At 40.6% G+C, this 18,909-nt stretch overlaps 1 protein-coding gene across 1 annotated transcript in view; it reads left to right on the top strand.

The window, feature by feature from the left end:
• Positions 1–18,909, top strand: part of LOC101468731 (calsyntenin-2) — a 328,728-nt gene that overhangs the window by 93,607 nt on the left and 216,212 nt on the right. Inside the window, exon 2 of the mRNA XM_004562808.6 lies at positions 16,957–17,079. Within this exon, the coding sequence (XP_004562865.1) occupies positions 16,957–17,079 (123 nt within the window). The remainder of the gene's footprint in view (positions 1–16,956; positions 17,080–18,909) is intronic.

Genomic DNA, 18,909 nt, shown 5'->3' with positions numbered 1-18,909 from the left:
TAGGGAAGTAGTTTTGATTATGTCAGGTATGTCAGTAGCATACCCAGCAGTCAAGCCTGATTGGATACCGCTTCTGGGATTTTTATTTTGCTTATCGGTGTTTGTTCATTCTGTGCGTATCATCAGGTACATATTTTGGAGATTTGGTGAAGGTTAAAGTGCGCTCAAAGCAATTTTCTCCTTTGTGTACATCGCTGACTTGCAACCTCTTCTGTTCTCACGGTTCACACTCAGGGCTCCATGGTCATGCACTTGAGCTCTCTAGGTTTAACCACAAAAAGCACACAGACACAGACACACACAAGAGAAACAAATACACAAGAAGTGTGTAAGGGAAACAATATCCTTTTTTCATCTCTGTGCCATTTGGGCTTGAGAATTCCAGCTTACCCCTGCAGTCCATAAAATGCCTGTCAGGTTAACTGCTGAGTCTACATTAACTGTAGGTGTGAATGTGTGTTTGAATGGTTGTCTGTCTTTCTCTGTTAGCCTTGCAATAGACTGGGCACCTGTCCAGGGTCTACCCTGCCTTTCACCCTATGACAGGTGACAGACTCCAGCCCAACTGTAACTCTGAATTGAATAAATTGAAGAAAATAAATGCATGGCTGAATGGATGATTAAAATACCATTAAAATTACAGGCTGCTGATTTCTTTGACAGTTAAAATTATGAATTCAGAAGAAGGGCAAATACTTATGTCATCAACTATATATATTTCTCTCTCCAGGTAATATTGTAACAAATAAATGTGGACTTGTGTGAAAGCTGATCCTTTAGGTCTGATGGCTAGATGATTAGGTCAGAGCATCTCCAAACCTGTAGCTCTTGTGAGGTGTTCCCGGTCTGCAATGATCAGTATCTGCGCAAGTTGGTCCAGGGAAGGAACAGTGATGAACCAGCAGCAGGGTCATGGGTGACCAAGGCTCACTGATTCAGGTGAGGACTAAAGACTGGCCTATGTAGTCCGATCGGAACAGATGAGCTACTGTTGCTCAAACTGCTGAAAAGGTTGATGCTGGTTCTGATAGAGAGGTGTCAGAATACTCAGTGTCACAGTTTGTTGCGTATGAATCTGGTCCTGGCACCAATATTGGGCACGTGAGCATCAGAACTGGATCACAGTGCACTGGAAGAAGGTGAGCTACTCTGATGAATCACATTTTCTCTTACATCATGTGGATGGCCAGGTGTGTGTGCTAAATATGGAGCACCTGCCACCAGGTTACACTATGGGAAGAAGATAAGCTGGCAGAGGCAAATGTGATACTTTGGGCACAAGTTTGAAGTATTGAGTTGGCCTCTAAATTCTCCAGATCTTAATCCAATCGAGCATCTGTGGGATGTGCTGAACAAACAAGTCCAATCCGCCTCAGAACTTACAGGACTTACAGGATCTGCTGCTAACACCTTGGTGCCAGATACCGCAGCACCCCTTCATGGGTCAAGTGGAGTCCATGCCTCGATGGGTTGTTTTGGCAGTGAAAGGGAAACTAACACATTGTTAGGGTGGTCATAATCATACACCTGATAGCCGCTATCAAGTAATAATAATAACAAAGTCATTTTAATGTGAAACCAGCAGGCTACAATGAGACAGACGGCATTGATTTCCAAATTATGTTGGAAATCATAATTTGGAGGCAGCAAGGTGCAGCAGGTGTTTCATTATCAATTAATAACGTTTCTGTGCAAAGGATGAAAACTTAACTTTAGCTCTAAATACACAGTGTAGAACTTTTATCATCACACTGCCAAAGAAGGGCATTATTGTCTCCTTCTACAGGAGCAAAAAGTAATGTTTCAGATATATCTGTTTTACATATTATGTGATAAGTTGTCCTTCACTCTATGCTGATTTAAACAAGTGTATTGGTGTTGTTTAAGGCAAAAGAGCATATATTGAATATATTTTAGACTTAATTGTCTTCAGAGACAAAAAAATAAAGCTTTTGTGTTTTGTTTACAGTGGAACTGTCTCACCAGACATTTTTTATATATTAGGATTGACAAATTTAGCTCTGCTTGAAGCTGTTCCCCAACAGTATGTCAGTGGGGCTAATGAGCCCTCTTTAATTCTTTTCTGTTTCTGCTCTCTTGAACTTTGTTTTTGGGGAGGAGGAGAAATGATGCATTTTAGCTCTCTTTTCCTGCCCTTAATCCCTCCAGGATCAGGTAAAATGAGCTAGATATCTGCGTGGATGAAGTTTGTGCATGTGTGGGTGCGCGTGTGTGTTTAGCAGAGGTCCAAAAAGAGTCCCAGCAGGGATACTCTTCCTCTCATCTCCTTGCTCAGTTGCCTTCGATTTTTAGAGCAATATGAGAAAGATAGAGAGAGGCAAAGTGGAATGGACTGCCAGGAAGAATCATGAACACGCTCTTAGGAGCACAAGGGACTAAGTGCTGTGGAGAGCTGAGTGCATGTGTATGTGCGGGGGGGGGGGGGGGGGGGGACACGTGTCCACGGTATGTAGGCGACTAAGATGAAACAGCCTGACCAGACTGCATGCATTTGAGTGAAGAGGCTGAAAGTAAAAACACAAAAAGAAATGAACAGAAAAAAGGGAAAAAAAAACTAAGCCAACTAAATCTATTTGAGAACAGACACAAGAAGAAATTGTTTCCAAGGTCATGCCGCTGTAAGTGTAAATGTTTCCTTCATGCACACACACACGGGGCCACATACACACACGTCTTTAACCAGATTACTGTGCATAGTGCACTTCATGTTCCATAAGACGGTGGCCTTCGTTTCAAAAGCCCAGCCACTTTAAAAGGATTACACTGGGGATACTTTTATTGGCTCAATGTGTTTTCAACCCCCTGTTCACAGCTGGCCTGAGGTGCCATATTAACTGGGCAGAGGAAAAATTCTGCCTGCAACAAAACAGACCTGAGAACTCCCTGCGACTCCTTGTTCTCAGTTCATACATGAGGCCATCTGCAAATACGAGGACACTTACTGAGCTGTGAGAGAGAGTAGAAGTGGTCTGAGTCAGCCTAGGTGTTATATATTTGGTTTGCTTCCTACAGTGTATAGAGCTTACCACCCAACTTATCTAATGCACGGTTTCTAGAAGTCTAAAACAAAGCAGGCAGAAACTGAGGTTTTTTACACTTAACTGAGCAGAAAATGATCAGTATATTCATGCATTCCTGCTAGTCAATTACATTTTCCTGCCCCTCCCTGAAAAAGTCCACCAAATACTATAAAATAAAAACAGACTGAAAGGAATAAAAATAAAAGTAAGATAAAATAAAAGTATGGAGCTTTTACATGTACGTCTCTTGCAGTCAAGTAAATGTCAAGCTTCTATCTAAAATAATATTACAAATACACACACACACACAGGAAGCGGGTGGATTTATTAGGTGCTGGAGTAAAAAAGAAAGGAAGAAAAGTCATTTCTGTTGGGTGGAGAGCAGCTAAAAAGGAGGACGCAGAGATCAGGGAAGCTGATAGGAAAATGTAATGTATTAAATAACAAAAACACAAAGAATAAACTAGCAGTCAACAGTATATAATCTCCACAGACACAGTAACCTTAAACCAGACGTTTGAGAAACCATTACTGGAATCAGTCGTTTGGGTCTCACTATACAGCAAGCTGCCTTTCACTGGGTCCACCTCATCTGACACCAGTTCCACAAATGCAGCTCCGTTGCTAGTCTCCAGTTTCCTTGACATCCCATGCAATGTGATTTTTAATGCTTCCTCTCCTTTCTTCGCTGTCCTTGACTAAATTGTCCTTCACTGTGCTGTCCTTCACTCTTTTACACCAGGTGACTGTGCAGATGTTGACCATTTCCTCAATTGGGAGATGTGCATATAAAATTTCCAAATAAAAAATGTGTAAATAAAATCCAACAAATCCAAAACAAAGTTTACTAATAGAAACCAAACAAGATAAAATATTAACATTTATTTAACCCCGTGACATCAACAATGTCTCTAATCCTTTCAACAGCTTTTTTTTTCCACATAAAGGGAGAGGTCTCACTGGTCCCAAATTCAATCTGCAACATGAAAAGGACCACGGGCATACAGGCAGCATTATAAACAACTCTCATCATCTTCTAGTAGAAAAAAAAACAGAAGCGCTGGTCCTAACGTGGCATCTAGGACTACAGAAGCAACTGAGACACAGTAGTCATAGCAACATGTTGATTTCATTTTTTTGTCTTTTATCAACTCTGTCTTTCAAAGTCAACCAATAAAAGCTATTCAGACCATTATTTTTAAGCCTTCTCAATTTATGTGCCTAAATCAGCATTTCCTAACCAGAGACTTTGACCTTATCTCAAAACATATCCAGCTGCCTCTAATTGATTTGAATTGCCATGCTGTTTCCAGACCTGTGTATGGTCCATGGTTACACTTTATTATTTTCCATCAGGTTGGCTCTTTTTTTTTTACCTGTTTTTGGTAGAAAGTTGGTCATGACTGAAGCAAACTGGCTCTGTCTTTGTTTATAAATTAGCACATTTTAGTAGATCAGCTGCAGAACCTTCTACTCCTATTGGTGCATTGTTGGTAATGCAACCACACGCTAATTTGCCCCCTTAGTAAAGTTAGCCCATGCTCTTGAACTTATTTGAACTGGATAGGGTTCAGGGATTTTCTTCTAGCATGAACTAGACTGAAGCGTGTGATCCGCAGCTCTGAGTGTGCTGTAGTCAGCAGTAGATACCCAATAATGTATGTATTGTAGGTAACTTTAATATACTCTGCAGCAACCCTTTTTTTCATGTGCATTCATTACATTTTGGCAGGAAATTAGTGTACTATGTGTAGATCAGGAATTTACACATTATATATGATGTGTAAATTCCTGATGATTGCATCTGCAATAATCCCGCTGTGGTTAATTTTCCTATTTTTCAGTGACTTATCAAAACCTCTAGTGACAGTGGCAGCTAGTTTGTAATTAAAGTTCCAAACTTACTGCACTGGAGAAAAAGCTCCACTCAGGATAGTTAGCATCTACAAGTCCATGTTGTGATTTCTCCCTTAACCAAACAGAATGATCCCCTTTCTGTTTTCCTGCTTAGTTCTGTCCATTTGGACTGCTCATAGAGCTCTTGATCAGAGTCCTGAGTGAGGATGCCCATAGCATTTCAGAGCAGGGATACTGATCATTTTTCCATGATTTTCAATTTTATGTACTTGGTAATTTCTTTAATCATTCCACTTTGAATGGGTCGATAATAACTCACCTTTTCCTGTAGTGTTGGTAATAAACTTTGCTTTCAACGCTAACGGTCAGGGTAGCTTAGTTATAAAATGAATTTGCAATGGCGTGCACTAGTAGGTTCCATTTGGGTGGAGGTGTGAACCTCTACCTGAGAGTAATAAGCATTTGAACACCTAGCAAATGCTCATTGAGTCTGCCACTGATTTGTGCTGTCTGCAATGGTTCAGGTTGTTCTGCAGAGAAATCAGCAACGTGTTTGCATTAGCACTGTCATGTAACAACAGCTGCGGCAGTGAAATTATGCAATTATACAGCGGAAAGCATGTAATCACAACATGGATTTGAATTGGTTAATGTAACAGTTTCCTTTGATGGAAATCTGAAAGGCACATGTTCTGGAAAAATATAGCATAGTTACAACTTCTTTGTGCACGCAGTACAGACAAGTACAGCTGTGTCTGCTGCTGCTGTGGGTGGTGGGATTAAGACTGGGGATGTTATCTTCCTGAGACAGAATCCATTTCAAAGAAAATGTCAACTATTATATGAAACTGACATATGCAGGATGTTGTGAATTCCTCTACAAAAAACATCTCGACAAAGTTTGTCAAACGATATGACAAACTGAAACTGTTCCTAGCGACTGTTTTCAAAGTAATGTTGAATGTTTGAATATGCCCGTCAGTGTAACATTTTGTAATACGGGCATCTCATTCCTCTGTAATTAGATCACATTTAAATATAGGCCCACACCAAATTTTAAATGTGAAATTATGATATAATTCTGTTGTTTTTACCAACTAATACTTGGAAGTATATACACTAGAATAAGGAGGAAACAAGCCAGGTTTATACAGGGAACAATAATTATACTGCAAGTAAATTTAGACAATGCATGAGTTTTTTAAGTGCCTTCAGAAAACTAACTTCAGAAATTTGCCTAACTTCCAAGTATTTTACATGAAAGCTATGTTTGAGCAGTCGTTGTGAGAGAAAAGCTACGTTAGACTTGACTCATTATAAGGTCACATAGACCTGCAAAGTTTGAGGGGATTTACTTTTTCTTGTGAGTTGGTAAGGGAGAACAGTCCTTGCATTTATATTGGTAAAATAAAAGGACCACTGAATTAGAGAATATTATTCATGTTAAGATAATGAATATTAATTAAAAGTGTAAATAAATAAAGATTGGATTCATCTACTCCATAATCAGCCTACGCCTGAAAAGTACAGGGTATTTATGATGTGAGGTGGGGTAATAAAGTTTGTTTTTATGTAAATTTACCATCAAATTACACACTACCTGAAATTACTTAGGAGTTTGCTTCCTGTAAAAATTTGGCTTAAGAAATTATTGCATATTATATTAAGTAGTGTTTCACTGCTACTTGTTCTCCATTAGTTTCTTTCATATCCTGTAAAAATGTCAAATTAAAAGTAGAGATTCTGATGTAAATGCACCATCATAGTCTTTACTGTTTAGTTTATTCTCAGTATGCATGTGATATGTGCACTCAGTACACATCATTTGTGATTCTTGTGACTCTTGCCCCGCAGCAATACTTTGCAGTGTAGGTGTATTTAATGGCATGTTCGGAGTGCATGTGAAATTTGAGAAAAGCAGGAAGCTGTAAATGCCATATCTCGAATTGCACATACAATAATGGAGCGGGGTAATGGCTCTCAAATGACGCACAGAGAGAACATTTGTGACTGTGAAGCCATTTGATAAAGAGGGGTCGTGATAGCTGGGGGTAATGGCACCAGAAGTGCGTATTCAGCTCCTGTGAATCTACCCTGGTCATTTGGATGGATGCTTTTAGTTTTTTTTCTTCCTCTGTGTACCTTAATGCATAACACTCCTTCATCTCTCTCTTTGTTTTTCTCACACTTCCTCAGGGGCAGTCACAGACGTGGGGGTGTTACACAGCAGCAGAGTAACTGTTCAGTGAGCCTTTTTTCTGCGGGTTAATAAGTCCCCACCTAAAAACAGAGCAGCGCACACGGTGATACAGGAGAACGGTGACTTACGACACAGAGACAAACTTCGACAATTTGTATTGTGCATTTCCGCCTCTCTCTTCTCCTCTCTGAGGCCCTTTTTGGTCTTGCATTTAGACTCCAGAGGGGGATTTTGCACTTCAGCCAAGGTGGATGGAAAACAAGCTTATGATAAAAGCCTGACCTTTGTCTTGGCTCTATCATTTTGCTGCAGGGACAATGTTGAGGGAAGGATGGCAGACAAATGTCAAAAGAAAAATGCCATTGCTCACCGAGGTGGAAATAAAGGTGGACTTTGATATGTGTGGCAGCACTTACCTCCTCTGTGTTTTTTTTTTTTTTATCTTCTTGTGTAGTGCAGAACTATCAGCGCTCCTTTATGAGTTTTTCTTTTTGTATATGAACCTTTGAGCTTGATTGTTGTTATATTGTTTGTTGTTTTTTGCCTTCTTTTTTTTTTTACCATGGTCAAAAGCCTGCTGGGTGTTTTCACACAGCGTTGTGTGAACTTGCTGCTTTGGATTTGTTAGGCTCAAAGGCTGTAGGTACCTGCTGCAATGCCACTGTGCTCTCCAGCATGCCACTGAACCTCCCCTACTGCCCTCCCAAGCAATAACCAACACACACACAGACACACACACATGCACACACTCACGTACCAGACACCAGGCGCTTGGATCATACCCAGAATGCACAACTTGCCAGGACCACAGAAGCAGCAGGCACACAAACATGCACAGGCCTATATACTGCTTTTTACACCTACACATGTACACACAAACACACCTAGGGGCAATGCAGAGCAGACTCTGAATGATTGGGTTATTCTACTCTCAACAAAACCAAAAAAAAAAAAAAAAGCACAGTGTGATCCCGCTTTATCTCACTCAGCCCAGGGCTGCAAACAGCTCATAATCTCAAGGAACTAAATCCAAACAGAACAGCCACAAAAGGCCAAAGAGGGGGCAACAGGTGAATTATTTTCTGGCCGTGTCATGATTTTCAATTACAACCCAAAGGACACACAAGGTCTATGTGTAAGGATTTTATTTTTCTATTGTATGAAACTGTGGAGTTTAGCTTCCATTGTGTCCTCCAGACACTGTTCTAAGATGAGAGGACAGCAGAAGGAGCTCTGTACCAGGCACAGCGCAGGTCAGGGTGTCACTGTCTGAAAGGGACTGCAGAGAGACAGCCTCAATGTGACCCAGGTGTTTTGGCAGGAACACATTTTCTTTTGCTGTATGCTCTGACTGACTAATGAACTTGGAACTTGCTTGCATTCTACTCAAGGAGAAAAAGCAAAACAATAAAAAAAAGCCTTTCTCCCCCATATGGAGAATAAACTGAATTTAAAAAATCCTAGTAATGCTTTTTAATACAGTCCATCCATCCATTTTCTTCCACCTATCCAATATATCCGATACAGGGACGCAGCCGCCATGGTGCAACATGCAGGTTACACCATAGACAGGTCTGCAGGTCTCTTACAGAGAGGCAGACAACTATTCACACACACATTCACATCTATGGTCAATTTAGAATCATCAAATACCCTAGGACTTTGAAATATTTTAAATAATTTGATTGTAAGTGAGTAGTGCTTGATGGTAATTTTGCAGAAAAAAAAGCAATATTTCCTGTCTTACATTGTAAGTACACGGTACTTTTGGGTACATGAATACAAATTTACTCACGCATTACTTAAAATTACTTGCGCACTCCTTAAATTTACTGACTATAATTATTTATTTATTTACCGTTAAACCTCAATTATTACCTCCTTATTCAACTGCCTACCTTTGAGTATTTATAGAAAAATATAATAACAATGTCATTTGAAATTAAATACATATCATTTAGGAGAATTATACCCGTAGTCATGGGTCATATCACATCCAAGTGTTTTTCCGAGTGTTACCCACTATACAAAAAAGGGCCACATTCATGAGTATATGAGACATATTGTGCCATATTTATTGTGCCATATAGAAAGTAAATGCTTACTTTGTACTTTCTTTTCAAGATCCTGTTTACAGATTACTGTCAAGTTTCTTAATCATTACACCATCCATTGATTCAAATTAAATAATCCAACAATGATATTCAATAGAAGCAGAAACCAATTCTTCATAAACTGGTATCTATGTTCCTTTTCCTTTGTTTTATTCAATAAAATACACTAAAGACTCGACCCAAAGCTCAACCCAACATTTTGAGAAAGGCAGTTGACAGTATTTTTTTCTTTCTCGAAAGACTAATCAGAGCCTTACAAATGCACATCAGGGTAGCCTCGCAAGTTACACCAAGACCTTTGCATTTCATTTCTACTAGGCAGTCTAATTGTGTTGAATGCTGGCATGAGGGAACTAAAAGGTTACATTAACTCCTCACGTATTTCAAGATCCTGCTTAGTGAAAGAAGAAGAATAGTGTACTATTTTAGCGGAACAAAAGACGATATCATAGTATATATTTTTTACAGTGTAGTCGCCATGTGAGTGTGACTTTGGATTTCTTGCAGACATCTGCATTACAACCTGTGGGTGTGAATTTACAAAGATGTGGGCATTTAGTAGGCAGGGAGGTACTAAAGGCAGGCTTTGATCCAAGGTGCAATACTAAAAAAACACTGCACCTCTAAAATACCCACAAAGTTTTTTTTAAATGAACTTACACTATATAATACACATTTTCTCAGCTCTCTACCTGTATTACCCGTATAGTCTAACTGATCTTAATTCAAAATCACAGAGCGAGTACTCAGAGCAATGTAATAAAGTCTTCCCCCCCTGCAGATCAGTCCTGTCATCTTGCTCTGTGAAGCACAAAGCCAGCACACTGAGTGCAAAGAAGATTAAAGTTTGCAAAGATCTCCAAGGTTCAAGGAAGCCATGGATCACTGCATTGAAGAAGTGGTAGTGGGTAAAGGGGGAAAAGTGCAATGAGAAACACCCCTTGACAATGGCAGAGCTGGGATGTTTCTTGATAATTTGCAGCAACCCGCTGATGGACATCTCTGAGCCTCTCCGAGCTGGCGTGAGCTCCCCGTTTGCAGTGTAGCTGTAATTGCCTGTTGGTCACAGTAATGGCTAACTGTCTGTGCTACGTTTGCTTTTCATTATGTTGATGTATTCATCATGGCCCCCTTTTGTTGACCTTATCAATCAGAGTTTAATTTCAAACAAATTTCTTTTTAATTACAACGGTTTCTCTTCCTCCCCTGTCCCCCCGAGAGGCTGTTCAGATTGCAGCACCCGCCTGTTAAGGGGTGGCACCTGCCAGCACAGTTACGGTGGCACACCGTTGCTTGGTCAGAGATTAATCAGCCATTATAGCGCCCCTGCCATGCCCAGAGCCTCAAGTCAAATCCACGACACTCAGCTTAATTGGCAGTGAAACGACAGAGGCAGATAGTCCCCCTGACCTGCAGCCAGCAGTAAAGGGCACATGAGCTCCAGCATTCACCTTTCAGCTGTCACACAACCTGATTATATTAGCCCGTACAACTTTGATAACTGGATTGCCTAAACCCTGAGATTAATTTGAAGTACAAAAATGATTCAGTGGCCTTTCACTTCACTCATTTGTGAAAAGACAATGAAAGACAATATTACAAGAAAGTGGTAATTATGGAAATGTTCAAGTAATACATTTGATTAATTTAGTGGCAACAAACCCAGTAAAAAGCAGAGAATATTGAAGAGCTGAAGGCAGTAATGGGTTTCATTAAAACAACTAAAAAAGAAAAATGGTTCCTGCTGCATTAGCTCCTGCTGACCACAAAGCCACAACCCCTGCATATTTTACTGCTCTCAGAGCAGGGCCACACCAGCTACCGCATTACACATGCAACTGGCAAATCTCAGTGCGTGTTTGGTATTTAAGCTGCTTTAGCATGGCAACTGTTGCCGTGCATTGGCAAGCCACTTTGCAACCCATCTCCCATTTCGCTTTATATACATATCACATCACCATATAAAGAAAATGCAGAAAAAATAACCCATCCGATATATTCATATTTTAAAAGAAAGATCAACTGTCCCCTGAGGTCACTGCTGTCTTTAGGTTTTGCATACTTAGTGACAGGAGAGCACATGGTACTACTGGCTGTCATTTCCAAATGTAAAAGTAAGAAGAAAAATAACATTTGGTATTGTGTATTTTGTAAATATTTAATTCAAATTATAAAATGAACATGAGCGGGCTAATGTACCTTGAGATTTTTTTCTCAAGTGTGCAAAAATGTGACAAGATCTCATTTCCACAGTCACTTCCATTGCTTTCTTTAATGTGCCAGAAAAGACATATTGGATGGATATGACAGTTGCCTTGTTAAAATGCTTTTCAATTGTCTTATCATATATTCACTTAAATGAATCCTTTTGGTTATAGTGGCTGATCTAGAGTTTTTTCTCCATTAACAGAATTCACCCACTTGCTTCGATGTGTGTCATGGTTGTGAAAGGTCATGATATTTGAATACCAGCTTAGGTCTGGTTGGGAAAACATGATAATCACACATGAGCAGTGTGCTCTGCTTGTTAACACATGAAACAGAAAATAATTTTGGCTCTGTCGTTAGGTGTAACACGTCTCTTGCATCTCAGTCAATTTCTTCAGCCAAACAGCCACCAGGTCTCACGAGATGCTGGCAAATTGACCTTCTTCCATTCACAAACACAGGTTATCACATGCCATTTACTGAGTGCTTTTAGTAGCCATTCAAGTTGTTTGCTTTTAAAAATTGGGGTCACTCAAAGTGCAGTTTTTTTCACGCGTGGGCATGTTTGTTTGGTCCTTTTTTAAGCACACATCTTATTATAGTCTGTTTGAAGCCTGAAGGCCTCACAGCACCACACAGTTCAATCAGATGTCGAAAAGACCAATCTCACTGGTGTGTCGTTAGTAGATAAAAGCTCAAAGCCTTTTAGCGAAGAGAACAACTGTTCTCTTTCTACCTGCAGAGGGGAAACTGCAGACAACTTTGGCTGAGATTCATGTTCATTTCAGATTGATTAGCGGATTAACCGTGTGTAGTTTTGATACAAGACCCCATTGATGAGTATGTGGCTAATCACTTGGTTTCAAGGCATTAGTGCTTGCAGCCGTGGGTTCGATTGTGTTAATCGGCTGCAATGTTTCCTCTGGGAATCTCTGGGACTGATCGTCCGGCTCATTCAATTCTCCCCCCACCTGCACGCCCTCCCTTCTACCTCTTCTCGACTTCTGATGTCCTGCATTATTTCTAAGGATAAAGAAACATATCATACATTTTGTGGCACTGACTCAGGGTCTTGTCTCAAGTTGTCAGTACATGAACCCCACTCTGCTAAAGTGGTGCCAGCATCATATTTCTTACCAATGAATACACGAGCTGTCATTGGGGGTTAACGCGTAGGTGGTACTCCCATTGAGATACTGTGGCGATTAGTGGAGGTGGAGTCTCTTTTAATGGTCTCATTACTTCTGCTGAAAAACGATTCCATCCCACACACTGAGAGCAGTGAGACTTTAAGATGGATTTAACCCTCAATGCCAATGCAGCTTGGGCACACCGACTGGAAAAACAGTCCACTTTGCACATGCTTGATATGACAAAGGTCACCAGCAGTGTGATATTAATAAACTAATTTGCAATGTTCACACCAATAATCACTGTGTACTGCAGTTTATGAACAGAAAAACTTATTTTTTAAAGTTTTTGAAAAGGTATTTTCTTAATTCTAACAAGCTAAGACTTGGTTACAGTACACATTTAATGCACCTTTACTACAGTTGCTTGAAGGATGATGATGTACAAAAACTTACAGAAGCCTAGTTGGGAGCAAATGGATAAGCAGAAGAGGATGTACGTATGGATGGATGGATTGGAAGGCATGTGGATGGGCTATTGGTATGTCCAATTAAAACAACAGAGCTACGTGCATCAGTTTAGGAAAAAATGATGGTTGTGCTTAATCATGCTCATTTCTAGCATAGTGGTCACGACATCAGGTAGGGTGACACATGAAGGTCTGCACAGACTACCCAAGTCGAAAAATTATCACAAGCAACATTATGTGACGAGCTGGGAGTGAGGCCAGGTTGGAATGCTTTGTGCTTTCACAGGGGAAAATTTGGATAATGCTGAACAGAACCTTTGGGTCAGCGTGACACTGCTAAGTAGTCATGGTGAGTGGCAGAAACCGAGAATGAAGGATTAAAAGATCAATAGGTCATCTAAACGGACGACACTACAGTGGTGGGTCTTATCACCAACGGTGATGAGACGGCTTACAGGGAGGAGGTCAGCACCCTGACCCACTGGTGTCAAGACAACCATCTCACCCTCAACGTCGCAAAGACAAAGGAGTTGATAGTGGACTTCCGGAGGTGCAGAGAAGTACACACCCCCATCACCATCAACGGCGCTGCTGTGGAGAGAGTGAGCAGCTTCCGGTTCCTTGGTGTACATCTGGCTGAGGATCTTACGTGGTCAGTACACACAAACAAAACAGTGAAGAAGGCGCAGCAGCGCCTCTTCTTTCTCAGGAGACTGAAAAGATTCGGCATGAGCCCCCGCATCCTCAGGACCTTCTATCGCTGTGCCATTGAGAGCATCCTCACTGGATGCATCACCACCTGGTATGGCAACAGCACCGCCTACAACTGCAAAGCTCTCCAGCGAGTAGTGCGGTGCTCTGAACGGATAATTGGAGGTGAGCTTCCCTCCCTCCAAGACATCTACAGGAAGCGGTGCCTGAGGAAAGCGGGGAGGATCATCAAGGACTCCAGTCACCCCAGCCATAAACTGTTCAGACTACTTCCATCAGGAAGGAGGTTCTGCAGCATCCGGTCCCGTACCAGCAGACTGAGAGACAGCTTCTTCCATCAGGCCATCAGACTGCTGAACACGTCATAGACACCTCAGCTTCACTACTGGAACTTCAACATTATGCACTCCACACTGTATATAAATGCCACTTGTTTTGCACATATTCAACTCTGTATATTTTATATATTTTATTATTATTATTATTATTATTATTATTATTATTATTATTATTATTTTATTTTTTTACTATTTAATTTGTAAAAATGTGTATACACACACACACACACACACACACACGTAGGAAAATATTTAGTATACACATCCAGAAATGCATACACTATTATATATTGTACATATATTTATTAGTTTCAGGTTGGCCATTCTTGTATTTTGCTCGTTTGTGTTGTTGTGTTTGCACATCTCTGTTGCTTGTGGGGCTCGCACACAAGAATTTCACTCGCATGTGCTGTGCCAGTGTGCCTGCACATGTGATGTGACAATAAAAAAAAAAAAAAAAAAATTAAAAAAAAAAAAAAGTGATTTAAACTGTGAGAAGACTGAATTTGAAGCCGATGACAAGCCCCTTCTATTCTCTAGACCCCTCATTAGCTGTCATGCATTGTACTCAAACAGTATTATGCCCTGTATTACACATTTATTGGGGTTGCGCACTCGTACCAAGTTCGAGAATAATATTAGCTTTTTTCTTGTCATCTTTTACAGATTACTTATTTTTGGATTTGCCTGCATGGGATCCTGCTAAAGCAGTTGATTTTGTCTGGTTTATTTCTGCAACAGTGTGCTAATTGTTCTGTAACAGTCCAACAACAGATTGCTTTGGAAAAAAAAGCCTCTCAAGAGTGATATTTTTTTGTATGTCTTGGAGGCACCGTGATAACACATTCAAATAATGTTTCTACTTGATATTCCTGTGCATCATCAACAGCAAGATTTTCATTCCTAACATGACACAGTTTGACATTTAGAGATGAAATCCTGTGGAAAAAAAAAATGTTTTACCCCTAACTGTTGTCACAACCTCATGCATGTTTATCACACCCAAATACACTAACGTGTTCCCATCTCTGTCTCCCTGTAAATGAGACTGATTGTATCAGCGCTGTTAGCCATGCTTTGCGGGTTGACATTCATGAATATGCATCCCTGTGGTGCTAACATGCATTTCCCCAGTCGCATTACCTTTTTTTCTGCTACTCACATTAAGTGAAAATATAATTTCAATACTTGTGCCTAAATATCAAGTTAAGTACTGAAGTGATAGAAACTTGCTCTTTCAACACTTAATTTACATGGATTACATTTAGCTATTTCAGCTATTGCTTTTGGCAAGTTCCATTATGACACTATTATGTTTAGCTAGTAATTTGAACCATTTTTCATCAGTCTATTTTTCAGTTTTCATAATTTCCTTATTTTGGTTACTTTTAGCTAATTGAACCATTATTACATTTACAAAACTATTTCCCTTTTTCCTCTTACCTGTTCCCTTGACTGTTCAAACCATTTAAGCTAACAATTTTGACTTTTGTGGCAGTCACTTTTAGCTAATAGTTTCTAGCACTGTCATATCCACCTCTTGTATATAATTATACCAACCATCTATCATTATGATGATGATAATAATAATATTTAACTAACATTTTTGATGTTAACAAGCTAACTGATAATTGACTCCTGTTGGTTGAAGATCTGCTCCATCTGATAGCTTACAGATTAGCATGATTATAACTTCTGATCACCACTGTTTCAACTTTGATCCTATTTCGATGGTGATTTTTCACCGCGATACAAACACATCAAATTCACATTAGTTGAGTTTCATACAATCTTACCACAAGCACCCAGGCAGCTGTAGAAGTGTCCCCCGGGCTCCGAGTACTCCTGGTTGGGAATCACTGTTTTAGACCATGTTAATTTGATTTTAAGTGCAGTGAAAGCAGATAATTAAATTGTGTGGAAATGATTAAATGAAAATGTAATTGAAGATGCATTTGTTTCATAACGACAACAAAGTGTTCTTTGTGTACTCACATTAAACGAGCATGATGTCTGGGTGCATTTACTTGTCTTGTTTGGAAACTCCACTTTTTAGCATTGTCAAGTGGCTTTTACTGGCATTCAGTGCATAACTGAAGTGCTCTATAACAATGATTGCTTGATTAGGATTTAGAAAGAGCATGCTTTCTTTGGTTTTCCTTTCACTGAATGAAAAGTAATTATTGTTTATGCACTTCATTCACCATTAAATAAAATATTCTGTTTTTTAAGCTCCGCTTCTCAGGGGACCTCAAATTAAAGCTTTTCATCGTCAATTTCAATCCACATACAAAAACATGACATTTCGAAAGTAGACAAAGTGCTGTGTTTTTCGTTTGTTTGTTTTTATGGCCTGGCTAAAAGGCAGCAAAAATGGTTCATATGATCCGCTGTTTTCTTTTGGCTCTTTGTCTCCTTCTTCTTCTTCTTCTTTTGACTTTAGAATAGTAAGCAAATCGCAAGTGGATTGGCACAATGCTGCGCACAATCCAAAGGGCTTTTATTCAGTTATGACCATTAATAAGACCCTGTGTTTTGACTCAGACCACAGTTTTGTGTTGGCAGCACAGTGGTGGTCTTTGGTTGAGTTTTGTCACCATGCTTTGAAACCTGCGGGGAATGTTTGAAGGAAGAAAAGAACAAAAGAAAGAACAGAAGTAGCAGGGGAGATTAGCCAAAATGAAAAGGTCTTATAGAAAAGGAGGCTGCAGGAGCTTTGCCAGTAAAATTTGTACGGCTATTTGCAGCAGCATGTTAGGTGAACTTGTCTGTGGCCACGTTTTGTTTTGTTTTTAAAGGTGACATTAGTTGAAGATTTGCATTTTAGTATGTTAAGGCTGAAGCATAGACTTTTTAGTTTACATATGTTTTCTTTCTGTCTCCACAGTGAATAAACACAAGCCTTGGATTGAGACATCATACCATGGGGTGATCACTGAAAACACTGACATCGTTCTGCTGGATCCTCCCCTGGTGGCCCTGGATAAAGATGCCCCAGTTCCTTATGCAGGTATCATACATTTCAACCAGGTTGTCAACTTGACAAGGATCATAGCAACAGAGCAGACCAAATGGAGGCGGTCGCCAATGACTCAGGTGTTAATCCGCACAGTGAAGCATAGCCGCGGGATATACTTACACTAAGGGTATAAACATATAAAGCTGTCATGTGACATCAATGTGAAGGGGCTTAAATTGGCTTCACTATAACTGCTGCATCACAGCCTTTTTTTAAGAGTTATCCGAGCTCTTTGCTGCCTGCAACTATTAAATCCAATAATTCCCAGTGAACATACATCACATACTCATCTTTCATATTTATTTAGAGTGGAAAGTAGCCCAAATAAGCCCCATGGTGGCGGAGAAGAGTGGGGACGGGAGGGTAAGAAAAAAAGACGAGTCAAACCGGATTAGATTCTTCCCACTTTGTGGCCATTCCAGCTCATCCAAAGGGTGCCAGCTCTTGTGGGAGGACGTTAGCTGGAGGCTGTTGGCGAGCCCAAACAGTCAATCTCCTGCCAGGCTGCTAATGTGGCCAGGGCACTAGCATGGGGCTGTTGTGCGGGGCTGAAGCCCACTCACAGAGACCCTCAAGCTGAGCTGGACGAATGGTTGGACGGAGAGGGGGGCGCGTGTGATTTGTGTGCTTACCAACACATTTTTTTTCATTATTGGCTATTGTGAGTGTGTGCGTATGTGTGTGTGCATGTGCTGGAGCATGGCCTGAGGGGCTCACTGTAATGGCCACCCCACAGGGAAAAAGAGAGAAAATGATTAGACAGTGGGGAGGGTAGCTGGCTGACCAGCGTATGTCCTCTGGCTCTTGAAAGACTGATAGCCACACAAGCAGGAAGTGCACACAGAGAGCAGGCAGAGCACATGAGTATTCCAGGATTGCATAAGTGAGAGTAAAAGAGAGATCTTGCACTTCGATATTAAGAAACAAAAGCTGTAGCATTACCATGATGTTTTTTTGCAGTCCGCCCTCTCTTGTCCTGCTATCTCTGTCAGTTCTACATTGTCTATTGCATCTTATCACTTCCCACATTCATCTCCCTCCCTGTGCACTGTTGAGCAACCCCCAGCAAGCCCACAGTGCAGCAGACACTCTTACAGAAGTTTTATCCAAATGCACAGACAAGATTCAGGCCAGAGAGAGTTATCCAGTAATTAGCTGAAGTGAATCTTTCCTTCTTCCAGCAAATTGCCAGTGTGGAGTGGCAGGGCAGGTAGTGGTTAAGGCTCATTAATTAGGCCAGCCAGGTTTCAATTACCATAGATCTAAGACACGGACACGCCACGCCTGACTGACAACAGTCACCCAGATGAATCGACGATTGCAGGAGCAGTGATATATTGACGAGATCGTAAAATCAGCATCTGCTTGAGCACATTTCTACACTTTTGAAAGGTGTTAAAATGTCTCTCTCTCACTCACACACACACAAACACACACACACACGTATACACACCACAAACATTTATGTGGAAATCGGGATACACACATTTTCTGGGAAGCCCCTCATGGTTAAGATTAATTCAGCAGCAAAATATGACTAAGCTGCCGTACACGCCTGTCTTTAACATCACTCCAAACCTGACCAGTAATCCTCCCGGACTGCCGAGCAGGATGCAGCAGTCACCACAGTCACTGGTCTGGAACAACAGGAACTGTGGCAGCACTGTGTCTGTCTAAAAGCTGGCTGAGACTGACATCAGCCATCACTGTGGCGCTACAGCAGATCAGAAGCTTCAAAATCACAGAGACAGAATATCATGACAAGTGAAATGCGCCAGCATAGATACTCATTGCTTTATGCATGGCTGTGTGTGACAAAAT

This window comes from Maylandia zebra, linkage group LG14, assembly GCF_041146795.1.
Source record: "Maylandia zebra isolate NMK-2024a linkage group LG14, Mzebra_GT3a, whole genome shotgun sequence".
Classification (NCBI taxonomy): Eukaryota; Metazoa; Chordata; class Actinopteri; order Cichliformes; family Cichlidae; genus Maylandia; species Maylandia zebra.
This window is presented reverse-complemented; position numbering and strand designations above follow the sequence as displayed.